Source organism: Ovis canadensis, chromosome 1 (assembly GCF_042477335.2).
Source record: "Ovis canadensis isolate MfBH-ARS-UI-01 breed Bighorn chromosome 1, ARS-UI_OviCan_v2, whole genome shotgun sequence".
In the NCBI taxonomy this organism is placed as follows: Eukaryota; Metazoa; Chordata; class Mammalia; order Artiodactyla; family Bovidae; genus Ovis; species Ovis canadensis.
Genome location: NC_091245.1, coordinates 145849900 through 145877194, shown reverse-complemented (window position 1 = coordinate 145877194; position 27295 = coordinate 145849900). Strand labels below are relative to the sequence as shown.

The following is a 27295-nucleotide window of genomic DNA, read 5'->3' as shown; positions in this document are numbered from 1 at the left end:
TTAAAAATCAGCAGGAAATTCTGTTGTTAGTGTCTGTACAGGGGAATGAAAGCCCACCAAGAGGGTCATCAACACTTTGCCTTAGTTTCTGGCATAATGCTCTTCGCTATCTAATGAGGGAGCAGTAGTTTTGTTTCTTTGTGAATCTCTTGCGCACAAAGTCAAGCCTAGGAGAGTAGCAGCGGAGCCCCAGTCTCCAGCGGTGGCACCAAGACCAGGTTCCAACAAAGCTCCAAGATGACGCTGTCATTATGTACCCGTTCCATGCTCACAGATTCTTCCTTAGGAGGAGCTTGTTTCCCAGACGTCATATTCTTTGTTCTATTTGTTTTCATCGAGTTAATGAATAGTGACTCCGGGAGTTAGTGATGGACAGGGAGGCCTGGCGTGCTGTGATTTATGGGGTCACAAAGAGTCGGACACGACTGAGCGACTGAACTGAACTGAACTGAATGAATAGTTATCATGCTGCCCAGTGTTTTGTAGTTAAAAACAAAACAAAGTAAGATATCACAAGTCAAATAATGAATCCCAAGAGATTATCCCCAATCTTTGACTAAAATCCATTAATTAAACATGAATGCAAAAGCAGCCTCTGCCTACGATTCATATGTACTATGAAGATAAGTAAATAATCCTTAGTGTTTTGAATTTCTGAGAAGAGAGTTAGCATCATGTTGTTAAGCGTTTGTACCCTGGCCTCTTATTATTTAATTGTCTTGTTATATAAATTGAAAACCATAAACAAAATTGTAGAAAGTGCCAGTATTTAAAATCTAGGATGTACGCTTTGCTGTACATCTGAAACTAACACAACATTGTAAATCATCTATATTTCAATAAAATATAAAAGCTAGGACAAGGTAGATCTTACCTTTTAACTAGACTTCCACTGTTTTTATTCATAACCTGTTACTTTGCAGATGTACGTTTTCAAAGTGTTAAGTAGATTTAATTTTTTGCAACCTCTGTGTTTTTTCTGGCATCTTCACTATCCTTCTAGGCAATAGCCCCATAGCTAAAATTATACAGAAATGCGACTCCTTCAAACTTGTTAATACATGTTGAATATTTTGCTGATAAAGCCAATCTTTAATAATATGAAATAGCTAATGTGTGTGTGCATGCTCGGTCGCTTCAGTCATGTCCTACTCTTTGCGACCCTATTGTAGCCCACCAGGCTTCTCTGTCCATGGGATTCTCCAGGCAACAATACTGGAGTATGTTGCCATTCTCTTCTCCAGGGGATCTTCCCGATCCAGGGATCAAACCAGCGTCATTTATGTCTCTTACATTGGCAGGCAGGTTCTTTACCACTATTGCCACTTGGGAAGATGGAAATAGCTAATCGTATGTAACTAAAAAATTAAAGTGGAAAATTACAAATGTGAACTATAGGTTTAATAGTCCTTAAGTGTTATTACCACTTTTAAATTCTGCTTTTTATATTTTATAATTAAAATTTTCCCAATCTGATGATGTACCTTAAAAAATGTAATTGAATATTTTAGAAGGATACCTGTTTACAGCTGTTTATGGTCCATGGGTTCACAAAGAGTCAGACTCGACTTGCCAACTGAAACAGTGAGATGACAAAGATAATGAGTGTGGGATTTTCTTCACCTTTTTATCTTTTTCTTTGATGTAATTCAACTGAACACAAATATTTATTAATCTGTTATTTGCCCTTTTTCTACAATGGAGTGCATAAGGGTGAGCAAGAGAGCTATCACTTTGTCTGCAAGGGATTGGAATCAACTGGATCTCTGCCAATGATGTTATCAATTGCCTTTACCAGTATTTATTTGGACACTATGTGCTGGGAGTGCAAGGATAAACTAGGTAGGAGTGGATAGGAGAATGAGATGCTGACATGAGTATTGCTATTTCTAGCAATGGATGAGTAAACAGAAAACTATAAGACAAGAAGGGAGGGAAGGAATCGCTTTACCTGAAACTCTGGGTAGAAGATTGATTTCAAAGAATACTTGCAGTGTGTAGCTTTTGAGTTGCAAAGGGAGGGTGTGGGTGCCCAAGCAGAGTGAACACTCTGTGCAGATAGGAGAAGGCAGGCTAGTCTGATTGTAGGTCAGTCACTTGAGGGCAGCATTGGGTGAGTGGTTGAAAGATGAGTTAATGCCAAAATATAAGTGTCTTGGATTTCTACTAAGGAATTTGCTGTTGCTCATGAATGATGAGAAGAGAAAGATGTGGCTATCCAAGATTTTTAAGCAAGATGACATAATTGCAGGTCACATGATGACAAGTCAGAGGACGGATTAGAGAGAGAAGTGATTGAGTGACAATAATGTGTATTATATCTGTACTCAGTATTGGATTCATCCTAGATAGTTTAAGCTCATTAAATGCTCATGACAAACCCATGATTGGAGACTGTTACAATCACACATACTCACAGATATATGAATCATATTACTTTGTTGTATTTATGTATCATATTACTTTGTATGTATTTTTTTTGCTCTTGTCTCCTTTGCTAAAATATGACCTCCCCATGACAGAGGCTCAGTTTCATTTATCATTAAATCCCAAGTGCTAAAAAAAAAAAAAATAAATAAAAATAAATAAATAAATCCCAAGTGCTAGCATAGCTCTCCACCCGAAGAAGGAATGGCAACATATTTCAGGATTCTTGCTGGGGAATTCCACGGAGGGAAGCGGGCTACAGTCCGTGGGGTCTCAAAGAGTTGGACATGACTGAGAGACTAGCACTTTCATATTCTTTAACAGCTCTCAGTATATAGTAGATATTTGTTGAGGGAAGATGAAAAAGGCAAAGAAGCAATGGCGTTTTATAATTATAGGGCACTGGTTAAGTTCTGTGCTGCATGGAGAGCTTTTAAACCAGATCTATAAACACTAAATATAAAATAAATCAAGTAAATTGGGCCTGGCCACATAATTCTCCATACATAGTGTACATGTCGATTCTAATTCTCACCTAGAGTGATGTATATTCCTTATTCTTGCTTCTTGGAGTTGTACTTTTGCCAGCAAGACTTGTAGTAATCTTTCTACAGAAGAAAATAGGACATGTTGATTACTGCTTTGGTAATTTAGCTATTATTCTCAATTTCCTATATGTCAACTTAAAAATTATCAGCAGTGTCAGTATACAAATGACAGCCAAAAATGTCTCTTTTAATATTCCACAGGCACAACCTTTCAGAGGTAAGGAATTGGACATTGTTTTCTCCATAACTGTTAGTATCTACTTTTTAAAAGCAAGCAATTAAGAGAAAGCAGATATAGCTGTTAATTTACACAAATTAATGGCACTAGGAAATAGAGGCTTTTGGAATTTCAGGAGAAAGAAAGGTTGAAATGTGAATCCTGAGTTATTACCTATCCCTGCTACAGAAGAGAATTTGGACGTAACTGTTCTTTGGCGCTTCCCAGTTGGCGCCATGGTAAAGAACCTACCTGCCAGTGGAGGAGACCTGGGCTAGATCCCTGGGTCAGAAAGATCCCCTATAGAAGGGAATGGCTACCCCCTCAGTATTCTTGCCTGGAGAATCCCATGGACAGAGGCGCCTGGTGGGCTCCAGCCCTTAGTGTCGCAGAGTCAGACATGACCGGAGCGACTGAGCACACGCTCATGCATGCCTGTGTTCTTTGGGATTTACACATTTTTCCTGTTTTTTTTCCTCCTGCTTCATTTTCAGGGTGTGAATATAAGTGGTGGACAGAAGCATCGAGTGTGTCTGGCCAGAGCTGTCTATAGTGGGGCTGACATCTACCTCCTGGATGATCCCTTGTCTGCAGTTGATGTTCATGTTGCAAAGCAGCTTTTTGAAAATGTGATTGGGTCCTCGGGCATGTTAAGGAACAAGGTAGCCACAGCATCACAGATGCTTGTGTGAGGGAAGGGGAGAATAATCTACGTAGCACTGGGCGCCAAATTCTAATACTTTATTTGTTGGTGCAGAGTAGTCGAATTTCACATATAGAATGGGATGGTATATTGCTCTTTCACAGACTGTAATGAACATTTAAAAATTCTTACAAGTTTACTTATGTGATTATTACCTCATTGACTCATACTATGTCCAAAGGTGATTTACACATCAAAATGAGTGATTAAGTTTAGCTGACCATTTTTTTGGAAAAATGGAATTTTGTTGTATGGCACTCTTATGGAAAATAGAATTTATTATTTTTTACTTAAAATTAGGTATTTTAAACACAACCTTAATAACAATCTAATTGTTTTGTGAAGGAACAAAAGAAAAAAGAATTAATATTTACAAAGTGCATATCATATTTGACACTAGTTAAATATGACTAATTTGACACTAAATTCATTCATTTAGTTCTTATAGAAAGTCTCTGAGATAAGCATTATCAATACTCCTGTTTTATATATGAAGAAACTTGGAACTCATAATGACTTGATATAGCTTGCCCAATTTAGGAACCACAGATTTTTTTTTTTTTTTTTTTGGCTGTGCTGGGTCTTCATTGCTGTGCAGGCTTCCTCTAGTTGTGGAGAGCAGGGTCCGCTCTCTAGTTGCGGTGTACAGGCCTCTCATTACAGTGGTTTCTCTTGATGCAGAGCACAAGCTCTGTGGGCGGGGGTTTCAGTAGCTTCAGCACATGAGCTAATAGTTGTGGTTCTCAGCTCTAGGGCTCAGGCTCAATAGCTGTGGTACGCACAGGCTTAGTTGCTCTGCAGCATGTGGGGTCTTCCCGAATCAGGGATAACACCAATGTCTCCTGCATTGGCAGATGGATTCTTTACCACTGAGCCACCAGGGAAACCCCAAGAACCACAGAGATTTTTAAAAGTCTCTCTGACTCCAGAGCTACATGCATGTATCCGCAGTGTGTACTTATAGATTTATTTATATAGAGAATTCTGGAAAAAGTAAATAAATGTATAAGATGGCAAAATAAATATTTAGGTAAATCACAGACAAGTGTCTTTACTTATTGAAATGAACCCAAGATAAATCTTCTCATTCAATTTAGTGTATATTATATAATAATATGGAAAGATTTAAAATTAAAGATTATGTGTTATAACTTAAACATGTTTTTGTAACACTACGTGCATCCTAAGTTGCTTCAGTTGTGTCCAACTCTTTCCAACGCCATGGACTATAGCCTGCAAGGCTTCTCTCTTCATGGGATTCTCTAGGCAAGAAAACCCACTAGAGTGGGTTGCCATGCCCTTCTCCAGGGCATCTTCCCAGGGCTCGAACCCAGGTCTCTTGCATCTCCTGCATTGGTAGGCCAGTTCTTCACCAGTAGCACCACCTGGGAAGCCCCTTGTAACAGTACAGGACCTTCAAAAAAGGATGCAAGGATGACAGTTATAAGATTGTTTTTAATTTGTTGTAAATTTGATTCATTCTTAATGAATGAAGAATACCTGAACTAATGGGGTAAAACATTTGCTGACTTTTTTTAAATTTTTGTCAAGTAGTGTATCATCATTCACTGTGAAATATTTATGTGCTATCTTAAACTGGTGCCTCCCAAGAATTATACTCTTAAATAGTAAAGACAAAAAATAATGATTGCTGCTCTCTTTTTTAAAATTTTATTTATTTATTTTTAGTTGTGCTAGGTCTCCATTGCTGTGCAGTCTTTTCTCTAGCTGCAATGCATGGGCCTTCTTAGTGTGGTGGCTTCTCTTGTTGTGGAGCACAGACTCTAGGGTGATCGGGCTTAGTAGTTGTGGCATGTGAGCACAATAGTTGTGGTCCCCAGCTCTAGATCACAGCCTCAGTAGTAGTGACGCATGGACTTAGCTGCTCTTCCCCGACCAGGGATGGAACCCGTGTCCTATATCGTCAGGTGGATTTTTTACCACTGAGCCACCAGAGACGCCCTGAAGCTCGCTTTAAAATAGTTGTTTTGACCAACCTTTGTTAACCCAAGGGATAAAATACTCTTTTTCAGACTCGAATTTTAGTGACACACAACCTCACACTTCTACCACAGATGGATCTCATTGTTGTGATGGAAAGTGGCAGAGTAGCACAGATGGGAACATACCAGGAAATTCTGTCTAAAACCAAAAATCTCACGAGTTTGCTTCAGGCCTTCAATGAACAAGAAAAAGGTGAGGACACAAATAAGCCTAAGATACAGTGTGCTAACCCATTCTGAAAGGCCATTGATTGTCTGATTTCTTACTCTGCATTTTTCTTCATTCATGATTGTTAAGTCAGGAGCTGAATATCTTCCTTTCTCTAGAAAAGAAACAAATACTTTGGGATACATCAGCTAAAAGTCAACCTCATATATGATTTTTAAGCAAAATGTTATGCCCCAGGATCAGTTTGCTCATCTATGAAATAAGAGGTTAGATAATTTATGAACTCTACTGCAAATTTAGAATATAATGAATCTAAACATTCTGCTTTGTTTACATTAGATTCATATCAAATAAATAATGTCTTTAAAATGTATTATTGCATGTTGTGGGAGAGAGACAAACGAAAAGAAAATCTGAAGAATGATGAAGGGGAATAACTGCTGTCTAACTTTTACAAAACAACTACTGAGTTTATTTACTACTAATTCTTATTTCTATAGTCCTAGCATTTTAAATTAAGATCCAAAGATGTTTGTATAAATGAAGCTGTTTGATCTTTATGTAATTAGGACACAAGGGTGTTTGAAATCAGCATTAGTTTAATGTTCTAGAAATACATCATTTTCTCACTCTGAAAACTTGATGTGCCATTATCTCTTTTCCCAGCTATAGAGATTTCTCATATAGACCACCATCATGATCCTTGTGCTATACCTTTCCGGGACACCACTGAGAAATGACTATAAAATCAGTGAACTATTTCAAAATTCCAGGCTAAAAAGAAACATAGGGTTATGTCTTAGTATTTTCTGCATGAACTGTTATCTATTAGTTCACTTTACATTTTACCTGGATGTAAAGGTCAGAAAGATATGAAACCAGTTCATAATAGGATCAGTGCAATTTAGTATTTGAATGCCATGAAATCAACAAAACAAAGCCATTTTGCTGGTTTTTTCTAAGCTAAACACATTAGGTCTGCACTACTATTTTTTTATTCCTTGTTTACACTCCTTTCTCAAATTGAAATGTTCTACATGTAGATGCATTCAGAAATATCTGATGCATCGTCAGATGGCTGTGGTCATTCTTAGTAAGAGAGGCACCTTATCTTTTCTTAAAGGCTAGCAATTTTGGAGCCCTTGCCTGCTTGGTCAGGCTAAGTAATAACTTATGTTTAGTGTGTAGGAAAGGCAGGTCTATGAGTATCTCTGAGGGCTAGCATGAGGATGCAGTCTGTCATTGTCTCTGTCCCCAGCACTTAGGTAGCCTCATGCTAGGCACTCCATAACTATTAAACAGATGAATTTGCCTCCATTGTTTCTACCAAAAGTATGTCTCTTCAGAGTTAATGGAATGATTTGTAATGAGCCAGTATTGCTATTTATTGCTATGAGCCAGTATTGCTATTTATTTTAAAGATCACATGAAATATAAGTTACATTACCTTGGGAAATATAGCTTTAAAAGCAGGCAATATGTAAGTTTTAGGTTCAATATTTAATTGACCATAAAATATGGAACACACTTTCGAAAGCTGTGGCTCTAGTTTAAATCTCCAGTTTTGGAAAAAAACATCATTCCTTCCCAGCACTGATAAAACTTCTTAAGTACACCAGTCCTCTGCGGTAACAAGTGGAAAATATTCTTGAAGCTGGGCTGACATTAATAGATGTTACAATCTCACCATCAGAAATATGCCATAATTAGAAAAATGTAAATGGAACTTTTTTCTAATTATTTCAATATTGTGTGTTCTCTGTTACAATTCAGAAAGGTGGTGAGTAGAGATCATTTTTATACTGGAACTAGAATATGTTTTTCAAAGTGAATATTTCTGGGATTTTGATTTTTTGGATGCTGAGTAAAAAATACATGAAAGCTTTTAAAAAGCAGGCAAAATAGTACTCATGGTAATGCTAGATAGATAGATATATGTAAAAGGTCAGCCATATATATTGTCATTTTATTACTGATCACACAGAACAGGGCAAAAAATAGATTAACTGATATAAAATTGATAATAAAACATCCCAGCGAACAACTTCAAATCTAGTTACAGTTGGTGTCACATGCCTGCAGTTATTTCCCTTGGATTTGGGCCAGCTGGGTCCAGTCCTCTACTATGTCCCTGCTCTGCCTTTCCTCACTGCTGATGACCCAGACACTTCTTTTCCTATCATTCGCCCTCTCGCTACCAGAGCTGATGACAGATAAGTAGAGTTTATGGGCTTCCCTCATAGCTCAGCTGATAAAAGAATCTGCCTGCAATGCAGGAGACCCCGGTTTAATCCTAAATCAGGAAAATCCACTGGAGAAGGGTAGGCTACCCACTCCAATATTCTTGGACTTCTCTTGTGGCTCAGCTGGTAAAGAAACCGCCTGCAATGTGGGAGACCTGAGTTCAATCCCTGGGTTGGGAAGATCCTTTGGAGAAGGGAAAGGCTACCCACTCCAGTGTTCTGACCTGGAAAATTCCATAGACTGTATAGTCCATGGGGTCGCAAAGAGTCGGACACGACTGAGCGACTTTCACTTTCTTTCAAGTAGAGTTTATATTATTATTTGGTTTGGATACATCAGATCTCTAAAAATCCATCCAGCTCTGAAAAATCTTCAAGTCTCACCTCATGGGTATATTATAAAACAGAATCGATCAGGAGTGAGAGAAGGCTTTATCAAAAAAGATATGAAAAATAAAAGCCAAAAGTATGAAACACAAAGGTAAATTTACATATTTATAAGTTTAGGCTCTTATTCATATTAATAATACTTATGATAGCTAGGATGTCTTGGATATTAGTTTTGTCAGTATATTCACAAATGTTTTACTTAAATCTCTCCCAAAACCTCCTGAGGCTGCATGGTCCTGATTTTACAAAGAGAATATGTATCTTGCACAGGTTAAGACAGATGATAAACTGCAAAATTTAAATCCATCGCTGCCTCTGTTGCATGCCAGGGGCCAATCAAGCTCTTAAACATTATATGAAATTTGTAGGAACAAGCTCATTGACTTAGAGTGAAAGACAGGAAGGAATGTGTCAATCTTTCTCTCTCTCTCTCTCTTCCTGTTTGTCTCTTTGACAACTTTGGGCTTTAGGCAAGTCACTTGTCCTGAATTTTACTTTTCCCTGAAAAATATGCGAAAGCTTACCTATTCTATTCTCTTTATCTATCAGGTCATTCTGATGCTCAAATTGTACAATGTATGTGAACATATTTTGTAAATTGTAAATATGTAAATTTAAATGTTTATCATTATCAACTATGAAGAAGAAAATGTGCCTTAGGCAGAAGAGGCTACAACATCCCCAGATTTTCATTCTGTGAAACATGGAATCCTATGTTTCAAAGAGGCACTTGATGCAAATCAGATGCTTCTTTTAAGGGCCAGATGTTTATTTCTAGGAATAAAAAGCATAGAATGCATGTAGAGAGCTCAGACATCTCCAATTCCTTCCTTTTAAAAATAAGAAGTCTGAAATTCAAGTATTATACTATGAAAAAAAGACAAAAGTCTGCCGAACTCGAGATGTTTCCCATGGAATTCACTAACAGCAATTTGCACCTCGGGGCTTCTTCAGTGGCTCAGCTCATAAAAACCCTGCCTGGAGTTTAGGAAATGCAAGAGATAAGGGATAGAAACCTGGATTAGGAAGATCCTCTAGAGAAGGAAGGGGCAACCCCCTCCAGTATTATTACCTAGGAAATTCCATGGACAGAGAAGCCTGCCAGGCTACAGTCCATGGAGTGTCAAAGGGTTGGACATGATTGAGTGTACCACATTCATGCTCACACAGCTTGAGCCTTATTCTTACAGTTCCAGATATGTGACTTTGATTTGTGTAACCTGCTTTACTTCTCTGTACTTTTTATCTGTAAAATAAGGATAATTGTAGGATCTTCCTCACAGGGTTACTTTTGAAACATAAGAGTTAAAATATATAAAACATTTAGAATATTGCTGACACATAGGAAGCTGTTGTTAATATTACTGACATTAGTAAGAACAAGACAGAGATTTGGGAATTCACATTGCATTTTCTTAACAATTTTCACCATAATAGCATTTTACAATAATAAGACTTGATAATATTCCATTTTTCTTTTAAAGAAAGAAAATCATTCCACTTTGGCAAGCATGAAACCCTTCTGTGGAAGATCCAAAACAACTTAGCACTCTCTCTAATGTCTAAGAAAGAATTTTCTGTAGGCTTTTTCATTATAGAACCTTAGTTTTATCAGGGCATTACAGGACATTTTAGGTGAGGGGAAAATACTGGGGGAAATGGAAGGGCTCCCAGTATACCTGTGAATTCAGAACACAAAGAATCCTCTAATTTGTATAATCCTTCATGATGTTTCTATTTTGTGCATTGATTGCCTTTATGGATATAAAAGCACTCACCATCTTCTTCCCCAGCTCATGCTTTAAAGCAAGTCAGTGGAATCAACTCCAGAACTGTACTGAAAGACCAAATCGTGGTGCAAAATGACAGGTGAGTATTAAGGACAATACTAGATTTTGGGGGATTATAGACTAATTGATTACATTTTTAGCATTTAAAATGTATCCTATAAAAAGTATCTATATGTTATGATGGATATAAAATGTACTTAGTGGTTTCCAAATTTTAAACTATAAGTTACACGGTTGTGTCAAAGTATTTAAGTGAGATGTATCTGACTTAGTTTGGGAAACCTAGTAAGTCTTACTAATTTCTAGTCAAATTCTACTAGAAGAAATCTACTCTGATTTGTGCATGTAAGTGCTAGTAATATCCCCCAAGTGAATCTATTTAGAAAAATGAGAGGAAGGAAGGGAAAGAAGGAAGGAGAGAGGAAAGAATAAGAGAAAGTGAAAGAGAAAAAAATAGTAATAAAACTCTGACTCTGACTGAATTGTTATATTATACTTATTTTTCCTTTTTGTAAATAACTAAAATGAGCAGTGATTGAAGAAAATTAGCCTAATCAGCTATTTGCCCTAATTCTACCCCCAACAGTTGCAAAGAAGAGATTGAAAGAAAGAAAGAAATAATAGTAATGAGTCATCTCAAAATACCTAGAATTACTGAAAGCTGCCTTGTGTCAAAGTTGCTAATGTTGAGAGCTGGAATGAACTACAGAGAAATGAATACTTTAGAATCTAATAGCTCAGAATTTTGTAGTTTCAGCCTTGAATTGTTTTAAAGGATTGATAGTCCTATGAATGTGTATATGATACAGATGCTGCACATTGGAGCTTTGTTTGTATACCAGGTTTAGATGAGTAGGTAAACTAAATTGTTCCTCTTTGATCCTAAAGACCTTGGACTGCTTCTTTTTTTGGCTAGGTATTGTCATCCAGTCTCTTGACTTTAGTTACCTTTACTCCAAGTTTATATCTCCAGCCCAACCTGTCCTCTGAACCCCAGAGGTGGACCCTCCTCTTTGACATCTAACCTCAGCTCATGGCAACACTGTTCTTCCAGTTACTTAGGTAAAAATATCTTGCAATCACCCTTGACCTCTCTCTTTTTCCACATCCAATCCATCATCAAATCCCCATTGGCTCTATCTTCAAAGTATATCAAATAACCCGGAATTCAAACACTACTCATCAATTTCACAGCTACCCTTTGTCCAAATCACTATCATTTCTCACTTGAATTATTGTAATTGTCTTCTTATGAGTCTTCCTGCCAACAGCCTGTCCCTGTACTGTCTGTTCACAACATACATCAAGTTGCTTGTCTCACAGATATGAGTCAGATCATATCAGTCTTCTGTCCCAAATCTCCAAAGATTCACATCTCAGAGTGAAATCTCAAGTCTTTACAAGGGCCTGTTAAGGGCTTCCCAGGTGGTGCTAGTGGTGAATAACCCACCTGCCAATGCAGGTGGATGTAAGAGATGTGGGTTCCATCCTGAGTCAGGAAGATCCCCTGGAGGAGGGCATGGCAACCCACTCCAGTATTCTTGCCTGGAGAATCCCTTGGCAAGCTACAGTCCACAGGGTCACAAAGAGTCAGACACAACTGAAGCAATTTAGCCCGCACATATGCTTAAAGCCTTGGGGGACCTGAACCTGTTTATCTTTTTTATCTCAGAACTTCCTAAAGCTCATTTCACTATTCTATTCCGGCAGCCCTGACTCTGCTATTCCTGGGCCATCAGACACGCTCCTTCCCTTGGATCCCACTGGTTAGGGCATTTTTCTCCCAGATATGCACACGGCTTATGTTCTCCCACTTTCTGCAAGTCTTTCCTCAAGTGTCACCTCATCAATGAAGACTTGTCCAACCCCCCTACTTTATATCACAATACTTCCTATCCCTTCTGTGCTTTTCTCCCCATAATTTTTATTAATTACCTGCATAGTAGAAAATGTATTTGCTTGTATTTTGTCTTTCTCTTACTTCTAGGTTTTAAGCTTTATAAGAGCAGGAATTTTTGTCTTTTTGTTCTCTGTTACTGCCATTTAAATAACACATTTCAACTAAACGCTCAACAGCTTGTAACCTGGTGTTCAATAAGCATTTTGAATGGATGAATAAATAACTAGAGACTGAAAGAACACCCAGGGAACTTTAAACTATCATTTTATTTTTTCTTACCATTATAACAGTGTTTCATTTATATGAGTGTAATTTTTAAGGGTCTCCAAGAAAAGCAAATCCACTGAAGCAGAAACACTGAAGCAGACTTTGAAATTTGTGTGCTGTGGCACACATCTCTGAATCATAGTTTCCGTTTGTGTATAGTCTCACCATACACTCAACAAGTAGCTTGCTTTAAAGGTTAAAAGTGAAAAAGTAATCATTATTGTTGTAAACATAATCATACCCTTTCCTCTATAATAAATCATTTTCCTTGTTTATAAGTCACTGAGCCTCTCAAAGTTTCGGTGGACCGCTTTTGCAAAATTTTTCCTTAAAAAAAGAACCCCAGTCCTTATAGAGGTTTGTTTACAGATCTGGTTTCTAAACATGTATCAAGTTATGGAGGCTCAAACAGAAACCAGCTTGCCAAAAGTTACTTTTTCAGTAAAGATCACATCAAAAAGATTACCTCATTCTACTATGGTACATTCATGTCAACATAGTCTGGCCTCAAACTTACTTTTTAATTACCAAAAGTAATTAAAAGTGATAAAAGTGTTATTGGAGGTCCCTGAGTCCTCCATACCATTTTTATGTTGTCTATGAGAGATCAGAGACTTATTTTCATTTCTCCAAAATATGTGCATTTCTTTACATACTTCCATGTGTTTCCTACTTTATGACTTTCTATACGATCCCTAGTCTAGCTTTCTTTTTTTTTTAATCTGCTTTACTTTTTGGTAAGATAACATTATATGGAGAAAATGTTCCTGACTTTCAACCTAACTTGTATTTCTTAAACTTACTCAGTTATTTCCAATTTGTGCAGAATTAGAGATTGAAAGATACAAGGAAGTAATCGCAACAACAAAGGCCCTCTACAGGGGGAGGTACTGAGATAGAACAATGAACCTTCCTTGTGGAAGGATTCTCAGGAAAACTGACTACCCATCAAGAGAAAAGGTGGAAAGGAATGTGGACCAAATAATGTTTGAGAGTCTCTCCTTTTGAAATTTAAGAATTAGAATTGCTTTATGACATTAGTTTTGTTTTCAAATAGGGACTAAAATAATTGGAACTGTTTCAACATTTTATTCTTCATTTTGTGGTTTAATTTTGTATGGCATATATTAATTATTTTATTTCCTTAAAATCCTTATTACTATCTTCCTTGAATAAAATAAACTGGAAATGCCATTTTAGTATCTAGACTGCCCCCTTCTGGCTTTCATGTCAGACTCTATTAATCACTTTAATCCTCCCATACATACTCCATACTTTACAACTGTATGCTCAGTTCAGGGTTAATGGTTTCAATATGTTAATTTTATATATTTTATACAAAAATATGCAGACAGGTATTGTGCCAACTTTCCCAAGGGTTTCTGAAGGACAGAACAAGACTCATTTTTAAAACTTCTCTACCAGCACAAAATAATTTGCTCTTTTAAAATTCAAATAAAACCTGTTATTCACAACAAAATGCCCAGGATCAAATGCAGTATTTTTGTGGAAAAAGAGTAATTAACATTGTAGTTTGGAAAAACTGAAACTTTTTGTGTAGTGTTCATTAGATTATTGGTCTTTGGTAGTTATGTCTAATTAGGATGCTTTAATTCCCTTTTAACAGTTGGGTTTCATAGCATTTTATATCCCACTACATTAAGAATTAATTTTTTGGCTTGACACCAATGCTAAATTTGCTTATCCAAACAGAAGCCATGCCAAGGGCTTGAAGGATGATGACAGTAATTAACCCAAATCATATACCAGGAACTATTCCAATGAAAGTGTCTGTTAAATAGTGTATCTTTTTTTCTGATGGTGAAACTGATCTGGCAAAGGGCATGTATCGCGACCTCCCACAGAATGTTTCTTGACAGAAATGCCAAAGATGGGCAGGGAAAAACTACTGAACTGATCAAATAGCCGTTTCTTATTCTGATAAACAGAATAGGAAGCATGGAGAAATGGGGGCATGCATATACCTCAACTCAGAATTTCTAGATGTCAGTTTGATATTTCATATATCAAATAACAAAATTTAGCATGTCTTATGCTCCTATGTCCCTCCAAGGGACCATGAGAGATGTATAAACAGAAAGAGCATTATAGCAATAATGAAGTAGGAAAAATCTGCAACAGGCATACATTTTGATTTTGTTAAGTCTTACTTTAGTAAATAGATAAAATCTTATGTTTCCATATGACAGAATAAAATGTTATTATAGAATGATATTTGAGGTTGATTATATTTGCGTCCCCATGGACTATAGCATGCCAGGCTTCCCTGTCCTTCACCATCTCCTGCAGCCTGATTAAACTCATGACCACTGAGTTGGTGATGCCATCCAATCATCTCATCCTCTGTTATCCCCTTGTACTCCTGCCTTCAATTTTTCCCAGCATCAGGGTCTTTTCTAATGAGTCAGCTTTTCACATCAGGTGGCCAAAGTATGGGAGCTTCAGCTTCAGCATCAGTCCTTCCAGTGAATATTCAGGGTTGATCTCCTTTAGGATTGACTGGTTTGATCTTCTTGCTGTCCAAGGGACTCTCAAGAGTCTTCTCCAATACCACAGTTCAAAACCATCAATATTTTGGCCCTTAGCCTTCTTTATGTTCCAACTTTCACATTCATACATGACTACTGGAAAAACCATAGCTTTGACTGTACAGACCCTTGTTGGCAAATATCTCTGTACCTTTGTACAAATATCTCTGCATTTTATATTGAATTGCAAAGACCATGTGTACATTAAAAAAAAAAAGTAAGACTGGTTATGGAGCAACATTTGAATTATGACACCACACATATTGGAGAAGGAAATAGAAACCCACTCCAGTGTTCTTTCCTGGAGAACCTCATGGACAGGCTACAGTCCATGGGGTCACAAAGACCCACACCACACATAAAGACTCTAGCAGTACTCACAAGCACCTTAGTACCAGATATCTCTGGAATATTAGCATTATGAGTATTTGCCTTCGGCTTCTATTCCTTCTCTGTTTTCTTTCTTCTCTCTCCTCCTTTGTCCTTGTTCTTTGTGCTATTCGGTATTTTCCAAATACTTCTTCAGCAATACAATTCCCGAAGAATTGACAGTTCCATGATGATGGTTGGAAATGTGTCAAGATTGAGACAGAGGAAGTGTTTTGGCCAAAGTAAGCTTTAGAAGAGGTAAGAAATAACTGGTTCAGTGCAGGGTGATTGAGATAAACAAGTAGAGATGAAGCAGATGGCAAGTAGGCTTTTTACTGTATGTATCTGGAGCTCAGAAAAGAGGTTTGGACTTGAGAAATCCATTTGAGAGTCACCAACAGAGAAGTTTGTTGAAACTGGGGGTGGAGGAGATTGCTCAGAAGAGGAGCATATGAAAGGAAAAATGACTAGAGCTGAGTGTCATGAAATATAAATGTTAAAAGAAGACAAAGAAACTAATGGAAACCCAGACAGGTGGAAGAAAACGCAAAGGTATGATGGTAAGGAAGTAAAAGGAAACATATCTCAAACAAGGGGATGATGAATGATGTTAATTTCTATGAAGAGTTTAGGTGAGGTAATTTTCAAAGTTTCCCAAGAATACTATTGTATTCTTGGGATAAAGTACAATTGTACTTTCTTTATCAAGGCCCCACTGATGGAAACCCTTTCAGCCAGGTGTTGGAAAGTTCAAGGAGAAAAAAAAAGGTGGTTTGGCAGAAAAATATTTGGCTACAGAAGGAAGGCAGGAAGTAAGAGGGTAACTGAACACAGGAATGAGGGTGAAATCATTTTTGTGGTGATGGTATTAATTATAAGATGAGAAAAATGTGTAGTTCTCTGTGGGCTGATGGGAAAGAAATGCTTGAAAGGAAGTTGAAGATTAAAAAAGAGAGAACAATTGAGGGTCTTAAAATTTGCCTTACGATAAAATGATCCCTTGCATCATTCCTTTAAAGATAGGTTTCCAGAGGGGGAATCTTACAGTCTGCATTTTTATCAAGCACTGTCAAGTGACTCATCAGCAGGAAAGTATGGAAACAATTACAGTTAATAAATGTATTTTGAGGAAATGGGCAGAATGTGATTCGGATCATAAGGTTATCCTTGGGTCTGAGGAGGGAATTATCTTTGCTTTTTGTAGGAGAGAGTCAGAAAAGGCAGAGTGGAGATGCGGGTAAATGTAGAAGTGTGGCGACTGACTTCCCTGTCTGTGTTGACTTTCTCCATCAGAAAGGATGTGAAGGCCCCTTCTGAGAGATGCAAGAATTTCTAGGCACTATGAAAACCCACATGGAAGGAAGATACTAATTTATGGTGGAGCCAGTTTGCAGGGCTTTATGATCTTCTGAAGTAGCACTCCACATATAGGGAGCAAGTATGATCAGGACTGACTTGTGAGTTCTAATGTTGAAGCTTCATAGACGGAAAAGGAAAACTATTAAAGTTTACAGTATCACCATCATTTGGGTGAAATGTAATCATGGAGTACAGGCTGAATAATGAAAAGATTCAAGACAGGACATAGGTGTGCTTAGCCCTGAGAGTTTTCCTGAACGTGGGACCGTTGATTCTAAAACCAGGACGATCCCAGGTAAACCAGGATCATTGATCATCCTAGGGAGCATGGATGATAAAAAGTTGCATTTTTAAACTGGGAGTCTCGATAGAATAAGAACCAAATATAGTGAGACTAACTGAATGTACATTTTAGAAAGAGAAGAGGCTACATTATGGCCAGAGGCTGGAATAATTAGAGTTGGGTTTTCAAAGGTGGATTAGTTCCAGGTAATAAGATTCATGGTTTATGGTCATGAAAGCTGATGGCCAGTGTAGCATGCTGCTGACAGACTCTGAAAGTATGAAGGTCATGAAGTTGAAAAGAGATTGAGTTGAATGCAGTTGTCCTTTGTCAGCGATGCCATCTCCCAGCATGGTGGCAGAATGAGGTGACATGAATTAGCTTGATGCTAGTCTTCTGGTAGGACAGGAGGCAAGGACCTGAGGAGGCACAGATTATGGTCCAGCCAGATGGAATTAGCTTAAACAATCTAGGAGTTCGGCTCAAGTTTGCAGGATAATTTTCTAGAAGACACAGTGGAAAAATCAGGCAGTATGGAAGAATAAACAATTTCCCTTCCAGAAGATTAAAGAAACAAAGTTATTATCAAGGCAAGTCAGATTGCTGTTAATGAAGCAGACGAATATGTGAAAAAATTGATTGAGAATGTGTAACTTTTAAAAAATGTTTGGTTCATCTAAAAATCGAAAGGAAAAAAATAACGTTGTCTTGCTTTATCAGGCCCTTATTGGATCAAAGGAAACAGTTCTCAGCGAGAAAAGAAAAGATTCCTGTTGGTGGGGTGAGTACCAGAATAATTATTGTTATTTGTTACTAACCACTCCCATGTAAGTATTATTAACAGATACCATCTATTTTTTATTGAATTTGAAGGGAGTTGCTATATAATATTTTGAAGAAATTAAATGACCTATCGGACATTAGAGTGATGTTTAATTATTTAGCTATGTATATTTAGCTGTGTATACTCTTATTTACTGAAGATATTTAGCTGTGTATATTTCACTGCATATATTCTTGTTAGTGATAGTAACTAACATTATTTGAGCACTTATTTTAAAGCCTTCAGGAAACTGTGCAGGTACTTTGCTTGTACTTATAAGGTGGCTACTATTATTATTCCAATTTATAAATTAGTAATCTGAGGATTAGAGGAGTTAGCAACTTGAATCAAGGTCATAAAGCTTAAAATATATCACAGTAGATTTAAATCTAGCTTTTAGTGTGACTTTTAATTACAGTAATTTATCATTTTTAAAAAACAATTTTGCTTTTAGGTGAAGTTTTCAGTCATTCTGAAGTATCTTCAAGCCTTCGGCTGGCTCTGGGTGTGGCTGAATGTGGTCACTTGCCTGGGGCAGAATTTGGTGGGAACTGGACAGAATCTCTGGCTTAGTACCTGGGCAAAAGAAGCAAAGCACATGAATGATTTCACACAATGGAAGCAAATAAGAAGCAATAAATTAAGCATCTATGGATTACTGGGATTAATGCAAGGTTAAAAAAAAAGTCTTTTCTTTTCTTTTTCTAACCTAACTGATCTGGATGCAAGCATAAGGCATGTTTTGTTTGTTTGCTTGTTTTTAAATCTACGTCATAATATTCAGATACTATTGGGATAATTCAAATGCATATATTTTTAATTCACCATATTTGAGAGAGTACACAGAAACTTGTATATGTCAACTACATGATCCATACTAACAAACTTGTCTCATTTAATCTTGCCAATAAGTATTTAGAAAAGTATCATTATCCCAGTTTTACAGCTGAGAAAATGGAGGTTTATCTGTTAAGTCATTCAGGACTCAAAGTCTTGACTACATGGCCATTCACCGTATGTGGGAGGCTTGTAACTGATGTGAAGATCAGTAAGTGAGTCTGGTAAAAACTGCATTGTAAGTAAAGTTTAATACTACATGGCAAGCAATATTTGTATAATAGTAAAAGATGACAGTGGGAGGATTTACAGCAGGGGAAAGCTATATTTGATTGAGAGATTCAGATAATTCCCAAGGCATAGTTGGCATTCAAGGCGACACTGAAAAGACGGATTGAGTTTTGCAGGATCACAGAGAAGGGAAGGTGAGAGATCCAGAGAAAGATGTTCATAAAGATGGATAGGAAAGGGGAGGGGGATCCAGGCATAGCTGAGGATGACAGGCTGAGTCATCTTCAGGTAACCGATGGGGCAGGAGAGGAACTGGAGGTAGAAAGGTAGTGTGGAAATGTGTTAAAGATGATGGTTGGAGAGGCAAGTGGAAAACTTTGAGAATTGGGGGAAAAAGAAATGACAGAATTTGGAGTTATTTTTCAGAATATGAATAAACTTGGCGATGAAAAAACAGATGGATTTTTATTGGAAGAACTAAAGTCAGAGACCAGGGAGAAGTTGGGATCGGTAGGGATAAAAATAACCAAGTATTGTCAGGCGTCTAGATGAGAGATACTCTGGTACAAAAAGATCTCTTATCTGATCCATCTCCTTGTCACCCAAAGCATCTAGGAAGGGTAAGAGAACTGCAGTGGGGGTGGAGAAAAGGGATGGATAGGAAAGACATTGCGGTGAAAAGATATATAAAATTTGTTGTAGGTAAGAAGAGCGCATCACTTGAGATTTTGAAGTTTGAGTAATTGGGAAAACAATGAAGACAGAAGTAAAGAAACCAGTGGGGAAGAGTCTTAAGTGATAAAACAGAGAAATTATTAATTCAGTTTGAAACGCCTTTAGTGGGAAGTGTGGATATATTTTTCTACTGCTTTTCCCCCCAGTAAGCAAAGTAGATTCACACTGTCCTTCAAAGAAGTTAAGTGATTTGAAAGAGTAAGAAGAAAGATTCTCAAAAGTACAGTACTCAAAAGTACAGAACCATTAAAGGAAAGGTTTAAATTAGAGACAATCTTTGTTTATTTATAAGGAGAAAAGAGGATAATGTGAAGGAGAGTGATAAAGTTAACAAATAACAAATCAGCTACATGGAAATCTTGCTATCTAAGAATATGCATAAGAGAAAACAGAAAGAATACATACTTTTGGTAACACAAAATGAGGATAACATTTAAAAGTATGTGATTCAAGGCCTTCCTTTGTTTTCTCCTCTCCCATCGTATTTTTTATTATGTCACCATCACTTCAGTTCAGTCGCTCAGTCGTGTCCGACTCTTTGTGACCCAATGAGTCGCAGTACCCCAGGCCTCCCTGTCCATCACCAACTCCCGGAGTTCACTCAGACTCAGGTCCATCGAGTCAGTGATGCCATCCAGCCATGTCATCCTCTGTCGTCCCCTTCTCCTCCTGCCCCCAATCCCTCCCAGCATCAGAGTCTTTTCCAATGAGTCGGCTCTTGGCATGAGGTGGCCAAAGTACTGGAGTTTCAGCTTTAACATAAGTCCATCTCCCTTAGGATGGACTGGTTGGACTGCCTTAGTACTACCTATAAGTATCTCCATCGGAAAGTAAACAAATATTTTGAGGCAAATTTATGCTTGTTTTGTTACACTCATTGGGAAAAGAGTTGTTATGTTAATAACTAAAATGAGATTCAGGAACTTAGAATGTGCTTGGTTCTAAACCAGTGAGTCAAGTTTATTGGCTTGTGGTTTGCAAGTCAATGAGGTGAAGGTAGATTTAAAGATCTATCAATAGAATGCTGAGCAGCAAAAAAAAATATCCCATATACATCTCTATACCTATGTCTATCATCATATATAGGAGAGTTAAACTCTTATCAACCTAGTGAACTCATGTGGCAGTTTTTTTTTTTTTAGAGTTTCTTTTATTTTATTTTATTTATTTATTTTTATTTTTTAATTGTTAAAATATATATATTTTTAATTTTATTTTTACTTTATTTTACTTTACAATACTGTATTGGTTTTGAGATGATATGGGGTGGGAAGTGGGAGGGGGATTCAGGATTGGGAGCTCATATACACCCATGGTGGATTCATGTTGCAATTTTAAGGGAGATTCAGTATCCTTTGGAGAATGTTTTAAGTGACCAAATACCATTATTTTCCTATACTAGGCAAGGTGTGCAAGTTTAGTATTCAAAATTTTACTCGTTTACTTTAACTAACTGTTCAGGAGATATAAGAAGTATTTTGTAATGAAAGTAACAGATTATATACAATTTAATCAAAAAGATTTTTTTCACAACTGGATTTTTATTTTTTACATTTAAAAATTTAAAGTTTTGACTTATTATGTTATAAATTTTAAATATATTTCATAAGAAATGAAACTCTATATAATTTCTGATTTTATTAGTGATCCACAGCTGCATCCTGTGGAACCTGATCCAATCAAAAGCAGGCTGTATTCACTGATATCATAAAAGCTTACATAAATTTTTGAGCTTTAAAACATAAATAGCACTTTCACGTGTTAATACCAGAGGCCTGCTATGAATAATATAGAAGGCTAACATTCAAACAAAACTAGAGTACTGAAGCAGAAAATACCGCATCTATATTTTATAACAATAGTAACGATCTTACCTTATCTTCTGAAAAAGAAATAGCCCTAAACATTTTATTTCTGGTTCTCAGCTATGTGCTGCCTCTCTGGAACACTCTGGACATCCCTAATCTATTGTGTTTTATGCCCCCCTGTTAGGAACTTCCTTTTCCCACCCAATGTGTAAAATATAGACACCTTATTTTCAACGTGTAGTGTTTAAGGAGTACACTGCTACTCCCTGTTTGAGATGAATGAGTGGGTCGTTTACTTTACTTACCTCACAAAATTCCACTGAAATGACAGTGAACAAATCCAAAAGTAAGGGGTTCACAGTGATGAATTTCTACATAAGCGACTATACTGATACTCAAGGGTAGAAGAACCTGTAACCAGGAACAAATACTAGATGAAGCTGTAAAAGCAAAGTGGTTCAGGCCATCCACTGGAGAAAGACAAGTACAGGGAAATAATCATAGAAGACAAGCATAGAAATAATCCAAGTGGTTCACTAGAGCTTTGTTCTGGCCTGTCAGCCTCTCCTACAAGCTCAGCCCCACCCCCAGCACTATCTATGTATTATTATATACCAACTGGCACAGCAGTAGTACAATGAAAACTAGGAGCTGATGCTTAAAAAGAAAATGAAGGTTACTTGTGTGTGTGGCATATGTTAAGGATGGCCTCCTTATGTGGCTTTTGAAGAAGTTCCAGCCTGCGTGTCTGCTGCTGCTGCTGCTGCTGCTAAGTTGCTTCAGTCATGTCCGACTCTGTGCGACCCCATTGATGGCAGCCCACCAGGCTCCCCGTCCCTGGGATTCTCCAGGCAGGAACACTGGAGTGGGTTGCCATTTCCTTCTCCAATGCATGAAAGTGAAAAGTGAAAGTGAAGTCGCTTAGTCATGCCCAACTCTTACCGACCCCATGGACTGCAGCCCATCAGGCTCCTCTGTCCATGGGATTTTCCAGGCAAGAGTACTGGAGTGGGTTGCCACTGCCTTCTCCAAGCTTGCATGTCTAAATCACCATATAAGACTTGCAGTGTCACACCTGCTTATGTGGAACTTCCATTCAGAGGAGAGAAGTGTTGGGGGAAATTAATGTATACACTGGCAGAAGAAAGGCATGCCAAGTACCTCTTGATTAACCATATCTTTATCTCGCATGTTTAAACTGGTCATGATGGATGGCTATGCATTTTAATCCAGTGGACAGTATAAATAAGAGCTAACAAATAGAACAGTGGAACCAGGAAGTAAAATGCTCATACTTGGTATATAAGAGAAGCTTAAAATATCTAATTAGTATCTTTAGATATTCAAATGGCAGAAGCAAAGCAAGTGCAGAATATGCTGAAGTAAGGTCAATCTAAGAGCAAGAAAGTTCTTAAAAAATTTAAAGAATTTAAAGAGATTGTACAAGTGTGACAAGATAAATTGGAGGAGATAGTCCCAGATGTACAACATCAGAAACGGATGGCAAGTGATAAATAAGGAAAAATTAAAGTAACAATCCAGGATGTTCAACATCCCTATAGTAAGACTTTCGGTAAATGCAGATAGAAATTATCAAATATATAATATTTAACAACATTTTCTGTAATTGAAGAAAATTGAAGCCTGTCCCCACAAATGTTCCAGTTTAGAGCAGAAATACAGGGGATTCCAAGATAGTAGTTTGTATTGCAAGAGGAGGGGGCAAAAGAGGATAAAAGAAATAATAGAATATCTGATGAGTTCGAATATATTCAAAAGAATTTTGCTGACTATTGAATTGTTTGGGAATAGATGAGTTCTTGTTGCCTAGAAAAATAGTGGTACAAGCATTGTAAATGTAGTGAACTTCATGAATACCATGTTTAGTAGTAATGTAAACACTAAATATTTGAGGGGAAAAAGGCCAACAACCTATTTTTAGAAGGGCTAGAAGAAAGTATGGGGGATTGAGGTAGGAAAATAATAAGAAATAGTTAAGAGTAAGAAATTATTAAACAGTCGTGTGTGATATTATTTAAAATATAACATTAAAAAAATAAAAAAATATGTAACAGAAGTAGCTAAAATAATTTGAAATGGTCAGGGTCAACTATTTTTGTTTTGCTTTGTTTTACACATTATACCTACAAGAATCATGTTGCCAACACAGTTTTATTAGCAATTTTATATAGTAGAGATCAACAAAGTAATTGTGTATCCCAGAAGACTCAAAAGCAAATGTCTCAGATAACATGAAAGTTTATTGATGCCTCAAACGGAGAAGTCCAGGCTCAAGTCTTTAAACTCACTTGATCCAGGGGGCTCAAACTAAGTATCCACTACTCTTTATTTATCAGTTCTACTCATTTTCCTCATTGGCTTAATCCTTAAGCTTCACATGGTGATGGAAATGTTATATTTCAAAGAATTTCCCTCCATAGAAACCCAGGAAATTACTCTCCTTGAAACAACCGAGTTATATCTCCATCTTTGAATCTATCATTATAACCAAACATCTCTTCTTCCAACCTTACAGGTTTCCCAAGTTGGCGATTCTTTTCTTTCATTTCTTCTTGCACACCTGGATAGCTCTTTTCTGAGCTTGCCTCTTTCTTGTTATATTCAGTATTTTGTCAAACACAGCTTGCAATTGTCAATAGATGCTGTTAACTGTTTTTTAACCTCTTCCACTAAAGTTACATGTTGATTATATTTTCTGACTTTTTAGTTCATCGAGAACAACCCTTCCACCAACCACATCTCCGTAGCTTGACAGGCCAAAAAAGTTTATTCCTCACTCACACCACTTGTGCATTGTTGATTGGGAGGGGGATTTTTCTGATTCTAGAGCCCAAGTTGAAAAACCAACCCAACTATTTTTTTTTTTTTTTTAAACTTTGGCAGGCACCGTGCAAAGGGAATAGGAGCTTTAGCAGATCCGGCACCAACAATTAAATGCTCCAATCTGGAATTGTCATGTGTTGTTTTTCCCTCAACGTATTGTTCAGAACTATCTCTTTGTTCTCTCCAATCACAAAGGGGTCAAAAAGTACAGTTCTACCATGGACCTAGAAATTAGGAGAACTGAAACTGTTTGCCTAGTAGCACCAGTGACTACCGTTGTCCCTCAGGACATTATAAAGTTAATAGGTTGCTAACATTCTATCCACCTGGTTGATCTCTTATCTTCAGAGCATTTCCTTAGCAGCTATGCTCAAAAGTAAGAGAGCCCAGCTCTGATACCCCATCAGAGCATCTGTATTTATTTTCAGTGTGCCATGTATGTTTATACTTAGTTTGGTCCAGAGTTAGACATTCTAAAGTTGGATACTTGAGTTTTCCACTAAAAATAAATTCTATTATATGCAATTTCTTGAGTGTTAACATGTGAAGTTTAGGCTGTTAACATGTCCCTGATAGCAGTTTGTGTTTAGGTCTCTTTGTGTGCTCTGGAGCTTACGTAGTCACCAGGGGATCCTTGGCTGCCTCTCGAGTTCTGCACGCTCAGCTTTTGGACAATGTGCTGCACCTTCCACTCCAGTTTTTTGAAACCAATCCCATTGGCCAGGTCATCAATAGGTTCACCAAGGTAAGGAAACCCTATCTTATTAGACAGCATACGTAAATAAATGATGATTTATAATCTCATTTGTGAAAAGTCTCATTCTCAAAAAATGAGATTATGTTCAGTGTAGATTTCATTGTTTCATTTCTAATTCTTGGGACATTCATAATTGATGTATAACAGAGTCGCATCTAATACACACAATTAAAACTCTTAAAAAATTGTTGAAAGAATCCAAGAAGTGCATGTGCCCTGGTGTCTATAGCTCCAATTCTTACACACATACAGTTTGAGAATCAGTGGTTCAGACAGAGAAGGGGAAGAATATGTAAGTCTATATTGAGATATCTGGATTTTAAGCATTGTACCTTTTAAAAAAATATCTTTCTTTCTTTATGTGGCTGCATTGGGTCTAAGTTGCATTGTGTAAGATTTTTCATTGCAGCCCACAGACTCTCTAGTTGTGGCGAGTGGGCTCCCTAGTTACAGCACACAGGCTTATTTGCTCCACGGCACGTGGGATCTTAGTTCCCTGACCAGGGATTGAACCCACATCCCCTGCATTGCAAAATGAATTCTTAAGCACTGGACCACCAGGAAAGTCCCTAAACATGCTTAGAGACTTAAAATAAAAAACGTTTTAAAAAACCTTTTAAAAAAACTGTCAACTCACTAGTAATGAATGAGGAATGGCTGGAGGTTCCCAGAATGTCTCTGCTTACCCATTGTGTTTATAGCTAAGTACTTTTAATTGTATTGCCCAGTAAAATATTATGCAAACCACATCGGTAATTTAAAATTTTCTAGTAGCCACAATAGGAAATTAAAAAGAAACAGTTGTAACTATTATTTCTAATGATATATCTTAATGTGTAGAGTATCTGACAGAATATCTGAATATCTGAAACATAAAGTGTAATAAATGTAAAAATATTGATTGCATACCTTGATTTTTTATTCTTACCAAATCTTTAGAGTCTGATTTGTGTTGTAGACTTAGGTTATATCTCAATTTGCACTAGCCGCATTCCAAGTACTCAATAGCCATTTATTTGCTAGTGGCTCCTGTATTAGACTGTGCATAGCCATAACCTTAAAATATGGCAGCCGTATAAATCAAGTGTCATGTAGTTGTGACTGGGAAATGCAGATTGCTTGATCATAGACATCTTGGGACTGTAAAACCCTTTTAATTGTTATAACTGAAAAATGTGTAGGGGTGAGTTGAGGAGGGCAAAAATCATTTAAGATTCAGATTGTCACTCTGGGTAAATGTTTTTATTTTTACACTGAATGATATATGTCTTCCTTCCCTCATTTTAAACCATGAAGAGTTAAAAATAAAGTGATCTCATGTCAAATTTTTCAGGACATGTTTATAATTGATATGCGTTTCCATTACTACCTACGGACCTGGGTGAATTGTACACTGGATGTTATTGGAACAGTTTTGGTCATTGTGGGAGCTTTACCACTCTTCATTCTGGGGGTTATTCCCTTAGTTTTCCTCTATTTCACTATGCAGGTAAGTTCATGAATTTTTATGTTTTAATAACTTCCAAGTTCACAGTCAAATACTAGTTGGGCTTCCCTAATGGCTCAGATGGTTAGGAGTCTGAGGAAGAAGGGAAAGGAAGAGGACGGTAGGAAGTCTTGGACTGCAGAACAGTTTCATTAGAGGTTTGGTTGAATGAATGGGAAGTCCGCAACCAATACTGCCCATTGATACTCCCATGTGACCTCTGAATGAGTCTGTTTTAAAACCCCTTCCCTGCTGAGTCATTTCCTGGGAGCCACTTGAGGGAAAAATGGCCTCCATTCTAAAATAGGCTTGGATTTGGAAAGACAGCAGCCACTCTGTCAGGCAGCGATGTGCCCTGCAACAAGAGAACTGAGTTGTGCATTTTGATGGCCAGTACAAAAACTAGGTGTTATTTACATTTTAGCAGAAAGTCAGTTTGCCTGAAGATTCAAGAGAGAAACAAATATTCCCTTTTGCCCTGTTACCCTGCTATCAAGAAACTATTGCTAGAACTATTAAACAGATCTCTCATGATAGGTGTACAACTTTATATTCTA

At 37.2% G+C, this 27295-nt stretch overlaps 1 protein-coding gene across 9 annotated transcripts in view; it reads left to right on the top strand.

The window, feature by feature from the left end:
• LOC138434226 (multidrug resistance-associated protein 1-like) overlaps nt 1-27295 on the top strand; it is a 102771-nt gene that overhangs the window by 57210 nt on the left and 18266 nt on the right. For 7 of the 9 annotated variants that reach the window (XM_069578466.1, XM_069578435.1, XM_069578424.1 and 4 more), the window contains 7 exons: nt 3687-3854; nt 5929-6091; nt 10494-10569; nt 17938-17998; nt 18495-18714; nt 25086-25240; nt 26586-26741. In XM_069578466.1, coding sequence (XP_069434567.1) covers nt 3687-3854; nt 5929-6091; nt 10494-10569; nt 17938-17998; nt 18495-18714; nt 25086-25240; nt 26586-26741 — 999 coding nt within the window. The remainder of the gene's footprint in view (nt 1-3686; nt 3855-5928; nt 6092-10493; nt 10570-17937; nt 17999-18494; nt 18715-25085; nt 25241-26585; nt 26742-27295) is intronic. The other 2 variants (XM_069578457.1, XM_069578413.1) reach the window with 1 other exon arrangement.